The sequence below is a fragment of the Cotesia typhae genome, unplaced genomic scaffold (assembly GCF_013202065.1).
Source record: "Cotesia typhae breed Kobodo isofemale line unplaced genomic scaffold, CoteBio_Ctyphae contig_20, whole genome shotgun sequence".
In the NCBI taxonomy this organism is placed as follows: Eukaryota; Metazoa; Arthropoda; class Insecta; order Hymenoptera; family Braconidae; genus Cotesia; species Cotesia typhae.
In genome coordinates, this window is record NW_027423725.1 from 5262644 (window position 1) to 5274419 (window position 11776).

An 11776-nucleotide genomic window follows, 5' to 3' on the forward strand; every position below is an offset into this window, starting at 1 on the left:
TTTGTTTTACTACCCATAGGGTTTGCAGCTTGGAATTCATCAAAATAAAGCTGAATTTGTAAAGCATCTTTACACTCTTTGAACAAATTATTATTTTGAAAATCCATGACACGTAGAAGATAAAATATTTGAATTTTCATTTTTGCCTTCATTAAAAAGAAATGTAATTAAAAGGTATGTATGTTATTTTACATGGAACAGGTATGGATTCATATTTTCGTAATCAATAATTAAATTTTAATTTTCGTTTAACCGCGACAATGATTTCAAAATAATAAAACGTATTTACCCAGCCTTCCAAAAAATATTTGTCTTTTAAAATTGGAAAAACGAGAATAATTTCTTTTGCACAGATTATTTTGTGTTCTTTTGAAGGATATTTTCTATAGTTCTTTTTCAGAGCATCAACACACAATTGAATTAAAGTTATTCGACTTTGTGGAGTTAGAGCTTGTTGTTTAGCATACTCATCTAAAATATTTAAACCGACGCTGGACTTTTCCAAAACTTGACGTAAATCCTAGAGTGCAATATTAGTATAATATTAAGTGTTTGTAAATTAATAAAAATTCACTTATCAACGCACCAGCACTTATCATGTCACTGTATTTTAATGTCACATCGTCTGAGACAATTTTTACCCACTTTTTGGTGTCTTCATAAGTAACTCAACGCAGACAATTTATTAGAACAGGTTCAACGATTTCGATTCCAAGTGGTGGGTTGAGAATATTTTCGAAATTATTCATTATTTTCAATTTTTAATTACCTTAGTAATGTTATGATTTATGATGATTGTAAACTCTTTTATTATTTATTTCCGATTATTAAACATGTACGGTTCGATTATAAATATTGTGTTAATTAAAATAAATTTATGCCGCCGGAAAATTTATAACACCGTTTAACACCGAAAAAAATATTTACGCCGCTAACGGTGTTACATCGGTGTTAAATTTAACACCGGACTTAAACCGGTTTTTTTTTACAGTGTATGAAACTTCTATCAGACTTTTAAGCTCAAAGAGCGCAAAAACACAGAAAAGGTATTTTTTTGAGCTTGAAGAGCTCAAAATAACATACGGATTGTATTTTTGAGCTCGAAGAGCTCAAAAAAAACGGCCATGTATTAACGAAATTAGCGGGAAGTTGAAGAGATGGCCCCTAGGGTCAACCGTTTTCCTATTTTTTTTTTTTTTTGGCGTTACGCGGCTTACGAACACCAATAGATTGTCGAAGTTCTCTAGAACCTTTCATACGATTCATGATAGAATTATCAGATAGATTTTAATATAAACATACAAAAGTTGAGTAATACTCACTTCAACTGTAACGTGTAAAATAATGATTAAGCAAAAATTTCATGTTTTTTCTATGTAAGTAATTTGATTATTCATGCAATATAATATAATTTGAAATTTTCAGAGAATATTTTCGAAATATCATACTTTAAGTAATATGCAAAAGAAATCAATTTTTTCAATTCTAACTGCATCTACCCCCTTAATGAAAATAATATAATAACAATCTTATCTACTGATTATTTTGCTCATCTTGTTGCGAAAGACAACGATCATCAATGATTATATTCAAGAGGTTCAACATTACATTTCTATCAAATCAAAATGATCAAGTGAATAATCTTAATAAATCGTAAAAATAGTGACAAAATTATAATGAACTACTTGCTTACTTGAAATCGCAACTGTTTATAAGGATGATAATTTTCCATAAGCCTAAAATTTCAAAATATCGAAAAGAGTAATGATCATTTCTTGGCAAATTTCGCATAATTTTGACTAGTTTTTAATAAATAAGTAAATCATTAATCAAAAAATGTTAATTATTATTGTAAATTTGTATAGTATACAACTTTAATATTTCACAGATTTCTTTTTACATAAAGGAGTTTCAAATGTCAATGAAGTTTGCGGACAAGTGATTCTTTGTTGCTGTTTAACATCTAAATCTCGAGCGATTGTATTTGATTCTGATGTGTACAGTGAATTTCTTTGGCGTGACATATGTGGCAAAGGTTTAATCAAGGCTTGAAGTTCAGAAAGAGGATCGGATGAGCTCTCGATTTGCGTGGGGTAGATAGGAATTTTATTTGACATTAGTGGAGATGAAGTATAGCTGTTCGTATGAGGAATACGAAGAGATAGAGTTCCCGAGGATGACGAGTTCTGGCAATGGAGAATTACTTGAATTAAAATCCAATTGTTGATGTTTTTAAAATAAAGAATATACTTACGGGTAATTTATTGCAATTTGGAGACAAAAGAAAATTCGGTGGTTGCAGAGGATAAGGTGAGGGTGTACTGAAAGGTGTCCTCTGAGTTTGATATGGACTAATATTGTGCAATCTCTCAAGAAGTTGAGCTTGGAAGTGTATTTGATCATTGGAAATAAAAGGCTGGTCTACCCTCTTGGTGGAATACACTTCAGGTGTGTAAGTGCATGTAAAAGACGGCGCCTCCAAATCCCAGGGTGAATTATACACTGGTGTCCATTGTGACTGCTTCGAAGAAAGGTGTATTGTTACGGAGTATTAGACTACACCGCGAAGACAAAGAACGTTAGTATGACACAACGATTCTTCTGCAATTGCGAGATATAAAATGCTAGAGCGATTACTGCTGATGCTCATTTTCATAAGCATATTGCTATTGCGATATCACGTAGCGTTTATTGAAGTTAAATCCAAAAACCTGTGTGAAGATGTCCAGTATTTATTGCGAAGTCATCGTAGCAATATTACGTAGATATTAAGCTAGATGCAAAGGAATTTATTATTTTGAAAAGCGCCATTCAATATAGCATCAAGTAGTCGCAGCACTCTAATTTTCATGTCACTCTTATTATATTATCTGTTACTTAAGCAATTGTCATTTATATACATATAAAGCATTCGCTCTTTTCAATTCAACTGAAATTTTTTTTAAACAAAACTTGGAGAAAAAAATTTTAAAAAATTTCCAATATTGGATTAACAAAAATTTTCAGTTTTTGAAAGAAAGTTATTAATTTTTCCAAGTTTGTAACCATTGAAATTGACAATTTACTTGGTAATTAATGGTGTCTATTTCAAAATGGATCGAATTTTTTTTTTCATAATATGATTCAATAACATTTCGTAGAAAAATTCCCATTTTTTTGAGATATGCATATTTGGGCAACAAGTTAATCGATCAGTTAATCTAAATCATCCCAGATCGATTATCCTTTATTTCACACCCTTATTAACAGTTTTTTTTTTATGTTTAAAAAATCGATGACTTTTCCGGTGATTTTAAGAAATTAAAAAAAAAATTCATGCAAGTATTTTAAATTAAATTTTATAAAATATGAAAATTTAGTGAAATGAAAAGAGCTGGTGCTCAAAATTTGTCAATTTAGTGTGAATCCTTCATATATATTTATATACTATTCTAAAAAAATTAAGGGAGTAGAATATTTCAGACGATATCTTTGAAGATTCATAAAGAGCAGTTTTAAGTTCAATGTCTCTGGATTTTAAAGCTTTAAGCTAAAAATTTTCATAAAAAAGTGAAAACTAAAAAGTATTTCTGACGACAAATAAATATGCTAACTGATTGTGCGAAAATTATATTAAGACCAGAGATCATAAAGCTTCAAGATCTTTTGTTTAATAACCGTCTGATTATTTACCAGAAATAGCTCGTAAAAAATTCTATTCCCTTTATTTTGTAGCGCATACATATATATTAATCATTATAACAGAATTAGCTTCTGCTTTTGAATCCGACCTTTTTTAATTTGGCTGAATTTTTTTTTACCTTACAAAAAACATTTTACAAAATTTTTTCAATTTTTTTTACCCGCATCAAAAAAAATAAGAGTTTTTTTGAATAAAAAGATTTTTTTTTCTTTTTGAATACTTGAAATTTTTTCATTAATTTTTAAGATAAAAAATAACTTCTAAAAAGTTGACGTGAGTCAAGATCGACTGTATTAATCACAGAATTCGAATAATTAAAAATTAAAGAGTTTCAGCCGAATACAGAAGGACTGGGTTCAAAAGTGGTTTACTTAGTGTAAAATGTCTTATATACGTATATTTTTTGTATTTCTATGTTCAAGTATATATAATTTAACGTATTTATAATTACGTTGTAAATAAATTTCAGATTTTTATTAAAAAATTAAAAAAACATAAGCTAAAAAAAGCAGCTACAATTATTAAAAAATAAAAAATAGTACAAAAAATAATAAAATGCATCAACATAGCTCGTTGATATTAATTACGGCGTCATTCGGTAGCACGTTACCTGACCAAGATTTGGCAAGTCAGGAATGGTAGGACTTGGTGAAGTCATTTGATTATTCGTTGCACCTGTATTTTGCGACTGTGCCACGGCAGTACTGTGAGTTCCTAATGTACGATCTTGTTCCCTTAAATGACTAACTAATGCTCCAATATGTTCTAACAGCTCTTTGTTCTGAATAAGAAGCTGATGAGTTCGTGTCTAAACAAAAAATTTAAAGTTAAAAGTTTTAATCGATTATATTAGACTTGTTAGTTAAAATTTTAATGATGATATACTTGAGCTTCGACTCGTGCCGTTGTTTCAGCTGCTAATTGATCCTGTAACAACCGTGCATGCGCCACAGCAGCTCGCGTTTGTTGACTTTGCTGATCAAGACGTTCTCGGAGAAGTTGAATTTCATGTTTGAGAGAAGTTAATTCATTACTACTTGATATTAACAAATCTCCACAATCAGAAGTTACCGTTCCCTGCGAGATTAAAAAAAATTATTATGCAATTTTTTTTCGAGTCACCTGTAAAAATACGTTAAATTCATTTTTCACAAGCCCTCTCGATCTTAAGCAATGATAAATTTTTAAATTTCACTTAAAAGTTCTGTTCATTTTGAAAATCATTAAAAATTTTAATTTTGTTAGTTGTAATCTTTTTTTAACTTCCCGCTTAGAAAATTGAAAATTTTTAAAAATCGAGAAGTTATTGGTTTCACCCCGTTCATCGAAAATCGAGTTTTCATCGGATCTTGACATTTCGAGGTCCTAGGAAGCTTCCCTGACTATTCTCGCGAGGGTGTGTGTGTGTGTGTTTGTGTGTGTGTGCTTGACCGATTTAATCGCGATTGGTGCCATTCGAAAGGGCTTGACTGAACTAGGATTTTAAATACAATTTGGACCGATTCAGATCGGTAGATTTTGAGAAATCTCAAAAAAACTACAAAATAGAATTTTTTTTTTGAGTGGTTTTTTTTAAATAACTTTTGAACGGCGCTATCGATCGATTCCAAAAACTAATCAGCTCTTAACATCAAAAAACCACTTGCAATTATAGCCCGTCCGGTCAAAATCGGTTGAATCGTTCGTGAGTTATCGTTGACGAAAGAAAACCGAAAAAAGTTTTTTTGGAATTACTCCGAAATTCCTAGTCCGATCAAATTAAACTTAAAAATTCTTTATGAGGCTTAAAAAACTGCGCCGAACGCCGCCAACTGCATAGAAATCGGTTCTTTCATTTAAAAGTTATTGGGGTTTGAAAATAGTGTTTTATCAAATTTCTATCAGACTTTTGAGCTCGAAGAGCTCAAAAGCATGGAAAGGTAAACTTTTTGAGCTCGGAGAGCTCAAAATAACACACAAATTGTATTTTGGAGCTCGAAGAGCTCAAAAATGTCATAAGTGCAATTTCCAGCGTAGGTATGGGATTGGCGGGAAGTTACAGAGATGGCCTTCAGGATCAACCTTTTTTCTTATTTTTTAAATTCTAAATCATATAAATTGAAAAAATTTCAAAATGCGTAGTAGTCGATTTGGTATGTGGGATGCTGAATAAAACAATTGTCAATTAAAATTTAGTGTTAATAATTGTCGTTTTGTCTTTAGTATGTTTTTTTAAAATAACTTTAAAGCGTGCGGAAAAACCATAATAAAACCATTTATATATTTTTTGTGCTTAAAAAACCTCGTCGAATACTTCTTTGAAAATGAAAATCGAACGACGCATTCAAAAGTTATAGTTATTTAAAAATTCACAAAATTTTATTTTTTGGTATTTCTTTAAGGTATCTTCCAGATATTCTAACTAATCAATTATAATATAAACCTGTACATTTTCTCTATGTGCTTTAAAAACCGCACCAAATGCGTTTTTTAAAAAGAAAATCGAACGATGCATTCAAAAGTTATATTTGTTTAATTAATACAGCTCGAAGGGCTTAAAATGTGAAAAACGTTGCTTTGAGCTTGAAAAGCCCAAATATTAACCAAAAAACATATTTTAAGGCGTTTCAAATTCCAACTTAGTGGGAAGTTCTAAGGTTGGCCTGCGCGGTCAACTGATTTTCAGATTTTTTTTTAACAGTGATACAAAAAAATAGGACGTTCATGATTTGTATGATAAAATTTACTATCACGACATGTATTTTAGTTATTTAGAATTTAGTAAAGTTATTTTTCAGTGTAACAAAAAAAGTAAGGAATTGAAAATAAAATTTACCGATGGCGATTGTCTCATCGGCGATGCAGAAGATCCATGCGTTCTTGCCCCACAAGGTGCAACATCAGGTGGATGATCTTGCACTAAATTTTCTCCATCACACACTAGTGATATATCTTTGTGTATACTTGGTGATGGTATTCGTGGTTGAATTATCGGAGACCGTTCATTCGTCATCTCATCATCATAATGATCATTATGAAGTGGATGATCGTCATCGTGTTCAAGTGTATGCTCTCGTTCTTTGTCAATATCTTGATCTCTTTGTTCAGACGTTGCATTTAGGCTTAATTTATGGCACACTTCAAAGGCTTGACCCACTGTTCTAACTACTCTCATGGCTTGACTCTAAACAACAAAAAATGGTTTAATTTACTCAATTGCCAAAATAAAAATAAAAGAGAAACAATATGATTCCTTTAAAGCTAAATAATCGAACAGTTTTAATTATACACTTTTCTTTTATCAAACTTCATGACACACTCTTCATAATTACCTCAAGCTCTTCATAATTATCATCTTCATCAAATGGTTTTTCATTCCAAAAAGTCGGTGACATTGTGTCATTTGGTGATTTAATTTGTGTGTTTTTTGTTTTGTTTGATGATTTTTTAATATTCAAAGGTCCGAAGGATTCGGGATCTTTGAATGACAATTTTTTTCGCGGCCTGGAACCACCAGGTGTATCGAGTTCTGGTTTACCATGAGCTGAACTTTCGCCTAAGTTATTGCTTATATTTGCTGACAAATCTGGTAAAATGACAAGTTTGCTAACATTTTTAGGCATTTTCTATGTAACTTTAACTTGAAGAAAATTTTTACTTAAACGAAAGCTTTATATACTTCATCAGTATTGAATATGTTTATAAAGAATGTCGACTATTTTTAGAGAACTAAAATAATATCTAAATCGATTAGAGGTAATTTTACATTTATTCACTGATTAAATGATCAAACTTAACCAACTACAACTATAATTTTGAATTGAACAGAATGAAAAATTCATCGAATTGAACAGTTGAAATTTATTCATCGAATGATATTTTTATTTTAATAGTTCAACAGATTTGGTTGAATAGTTCTACTCATAAACTCCTAACTCGAGCACATAAATATAAATATCACGTCTTATTTCTTACTTCCTATCGTCAGGCTGACGGTAAATAATTTTTGCGTTTGTCAGAGTTAGCTAATGCAAGAACTGTGGTATTCATCACTAACAGAGTTTAAAAACGTCATTTGAATAGTGGAAATATACATAAAAGCTAAACTTATATTCAACAGATCGAAAGCGTTTTATTAATAAGTGCCAGAAACTATACAACTCCGTTCTTCTTTCTCTATTTCTTCAGAACAGAGAAGAGCATAAATATTCAGATAACCATTTCGGTAAATATAAGCAACTCATCTTGGCAGCACCTTAAACCGGGTCCTACACGAACATTATTCGTCAACTGCAGCTTCTCCTGTTAGACGTTTCATTTATTTATAGTTTTGTTATAACGTCAGCAATCGGAGATTACAAGTTTCATATATTTAATTTTTCTGATATGAAATTATCATACAATTCATTTCGCTAATTTTTTACACATATTCATGTATTGTACTCGCAAAGTTGTACAAAAAATTTTTTTTCAAAGATTAATTTCTAGAATAATAAAATTTGATTGCTTTGAGAAAAGAAAGTCTTACCTTTTTACTAGATTTAAAGACGTTGCACTTGAACGAGTTGCTATTACTATCTCGAGCTATGTAACTGAATATTTTTAGATCATGGCTGTCGTGGGAGACATAAAATATTCTGAAAAAAAAGTTGCCATTTAATAAACTAATGAAAAATTAATTATAAAACAGTTTTTCGAAAGTTTTTCATCAAGTTCATACTTTATTTCTTGAAATACCTGTATATTGGATAATGCATTTGAAATGCTTTGTTTTCATCAATCCATTGTTGTTTCTTCTAAAAAAAAAAAAAAATACAATAGTCATTAATATGTATCCATTTAATAGAAATGTTATATTAATTTATTTAAAAATTTTAATTACTTTTTTTTTACGGAGCGTTACTTTGAGACCATCAACAGAAACTTCTAATGTAACTTTTTTTTTCTTTATTCCTTTTGCTTTGAATTCGTACTAAGAAAAAAAAGTGAACAGAGAATAAATATTTTACTTTTTTTAAAATTTTATTTGATATTAGAAACATACTCGAATTCGTCGCATCGCTGCTACGATCTCTACTCGGCTGGTTGGCCTTGGTACTTCTATAGATCCGATAAACTATAAAATTACAATAAAAGGTTTAATATAAAGAAAAATTAGTCACAGCATCAAAAAAGGAAATATCGATTGAAAACAAAGACTTCGTACTTAGTACGCTTTAACGATATTTAATTTCCATTGTATTCGATTATTCTCTTTGTTTTATAAAATTTTTATTGTTAAAATATTTGATTGATGATTCTGTAAGAATTAAATAATAAAAAAAAAAAAAAAAAGAAAAGTCTAAAAAACTTGTAAAAATCGTAAAAAAGAGTATAAGATAAAATTCAAAATAAAAACATATCACTTGACGTCACAACGTAATATAGTATGTACAGAAGCGGGATATACCAGATAATAGTATACGTACAAGCGAGATATACGAGATAATAGTAAAGAAATATTAAACAGAAATATCTCAGCTTCATCGTCAACGACCTCATTGTTAAACTGAAATGTTTTTTTTGAAGTGAATATTATGAGTTGTAATAAATTTCTTTTTTAGACTTTGATTGTCCATTAATATAATTGTAAATCATATTGAATTAAGGAACACCGCAATTGATAGTTTTATTTATTTATAGACACCTAACCATTTCAAAGGTTTTCTAATGCAACTACATAATGAAACAATTTTTTTGCTCAAGAATAAATTTTCGTGAATCAAGAAAATTTCTTCTAATTCCAAAAAAACTTTGGTCTTCCTTACAATTTTCTTGGTTGAAGTAAAACTTTTTTCTATGAAAGTTTTAACGGAAAAATTAATGATCAACTATAAATGCGTTACTAAAATGAATATAAAATCAGAAAAATAAGAAAAATTAGAACAATAGTTGTAACGATTTTTGCATTTCTTTTAACAAATAAATTTGTATGAAAGAAGATTTTCTTAAAATTTGATCTGTAATTTTTTTTTATAATTTATTCGTATTTATTTTATATACCTTGGCATGGAAAACAATACCACGATGAAAAGCTTCCTCGCTGTGCAAAGGAATCCTCGTGTCGTATTCATCATTTCGCACAAGATTGTACTGCTTTTTAGAGGGCATGCTTGCCCCTAAATTATTAAATTAATAATCGGTAAGGCAGCTAAAAAAAACCTTTTTTATTTTTTTATTCTAATTGAATTTAAACAATTTTTGTTAAAAACTTAATGATTAAAATTTTTTTACAGGATAGTTTTGAAATGGAAAACATAGAAGGCAATTAAATCTAACACCAATTTTAGTTATTTTCTGTAAGAAAAGATTTTATTCTGTCACAAGAATTTATAAGAATAAAAATATTGGGTATGAGTGAACAAAGATATTTACGTAAATATAAGAGGTAAAAATTAAAAGAAAATATACACGACTATGGTTAAAACTTATTACATTTTAATTTTACAGACTAAAAGAGAAAATTTTAAATTTTAATTTATCAATTATAAAAAAAAATAGTAATTATTCGGAAATGGGATCCATTATATTTTCGGCAATAAAGTATCAAAAAATAAACGTCTTTCAGAATTTTTTGACAGTTAAATTATTATGAAAGAAATTAAATTATCAAGTAAAAAAAATTTCAACTATAGAAATCAAAAAAAATCATCAGATGTCTTTTGATTTTTAATTTATAATATTTCTATTTCACGGAGAATTTACGATACCAATCATTGAAACAGTCAATTGAATATTTTTTAATTAGTTTTAAAGCCTTTAATGTCAATAAAAATTTTACGTCAAACCAAAATAGTAAATAAAATGTATGTAAATCTATTATTTTTAGGTGTACAGTTAAAATATTGTGGACTCTTACTTCCAAATAATTTCTTAATTATGAAAAATTTTGTGCGGCGATTCTTTCAAAAAAATATCAAGACTAATTGATAATTAAAAGAACATGATCTTAAAGTATATTTTATATTATATAAGTCAAAATTTTAGATTTTAAGGTAATATGATAAGTTAAATGAGATATTGTGAGAAGAGTAGATATGTAGTTTTCAGTTGAAAAAGTTTAATTCAAAGTTTTTTTTCTTATATACCTACACATTCACAGTACTCCTCGACTGCTGAGAATTAATATTTTTTTGTCCCCCTTATCTAAATAATAGAGAAATATAACTTATATTTTATCTGAATATAGAGATAATTTTTGAAAAATAAAAATTTATCTTAGTATTCATATATTGTTGGTTTATATTTTTTGTTATTACTTAAAACAAAACAAAGAAAAAAATGTTGAACCTTGAATGACAGTCACGGACAAGAAATCATGCTGGTTTCTCTCGTCATCGCACACGCACTAACAACTGAGTATAGTTTCGCTCTTGTATTTTTCAATTTTCCGTACATTCTCTCTTACTCTCTTATTCCCTTTTTCATTAGCTCGCGCACGCTGATTTCTTGCTCTTACTTCTGACTGTCCTCCAGAGGGGAACGAACTTATATAGTTTTCGAATCGACACAAGGAAAAAAAGATAATTTATAATTATAAAATTATATATTGAATTCAAATATAAAATTATCGATGTTTATTGTTAAATTTCCGTAATTTTTCTTTTAATTTCAAATATTTTAGAGTTTACATTTTCAATATTAGTGTTTTCAGGTCTATTTAGTAGTTTTTAGATGTATTAAAAATAAATATTTTTTAAAACTCACTAAACACACATAAATAAATGTATTTTTATTTAAGTTTATAATGCATTCGATGAATAATGATTATTTATAGTATTGATGAATATTTTATTTATAATTGTAACTTTAAAAGATGATAAAAGCGTTGCTGTTTGGTGAGAACGTGTGTAAAATATAATTGGATGAACACATGTAGTATATACATGACATTCCTCGCTTATCGCGTTCGGGACTGCCGGTCGACTATGTAGTTGAGCCACATCAAATTCTGTAAGTTGCTGAACCAAGTGTAAGATGGCAGTAGTATGAAAGTTTCTGAATAGAATGAAATGTTTTTTCATTAATTGTGAAAGAGTAAAGTATTGAAGAAATAGCAAAATTTTAATAACACTG

General features: G+C 28.9%; 1 protein-coding gene across 8 annotated transcripts; it reads right to left on the reverse strand.

The window, feature by feature from the left end:
- Window positions 1-1825: 1825 nt before the first annotated feature.
- On the reverse strand, window positions 1826-11587 carry LOC141538124 (carboxyl-terminal PDZ ligand of neuronal nitric oxide synthase protein). Of its 8 annotated transcripts, none has more exons than XM_074259457.1 (12): window positions 10991-11576; window positions 10793-10846; window positions 9704-9819; window positions 8706-8777; window positions 8544-8633; window positions 8399-8457; window positions 8190-8298; window positions 6498-6845; window positions 4568-4759; window positions 4293-4490; window positions 2255-2521; window positions 1826-2186 (listed from the first exon to the last, which is right to left on the reverse strand). In XM_074259457.1, exons 2-12 carry the CDS (start codon window positions 10794-10796, stop codon window positions 1875-1877), a joined length of 1767 nt encoding a protein of 588 aa, XP_074115558.1. In that variant the 5' UTR covers window positions 10797-10846; window positions 10991-11576; the 3' UTR covers window positions 1826-1874. The 8 variants fall into 8 exon arrangements, with proteins under 8 accessions (XP_074115558.1, XP_074115560.1, XP_074115559.1 ...); XM_074259459.1 differs by having other exon boundaries at window positions 10789-10846; XM_074259458.1 differs by having other exon boundaries at window positions 2255-2518; window positions 10793-11575.
- Window positions 11588-11776: the final 189 nt, after the last annotated feature.

Coding starts and splice junctions, on each gene's coding strand:
- LOC141538124 (XM_074259457.1), bottom strand. Junction 8,458..8,543: donor TAACGCTCCGTAAAAAAAAA/GTAATTAAAATT, acceptor TTTTTTTTTTAG/AAGAAACAACAATGGATTGA. Junction 2,522..4,292: donor ACTTGCCAAATCTTGGTCAG/GTAACGTGCTAC, acceptor CTTTCTTCGAAG/CAGTCACAATGGACACCAGT.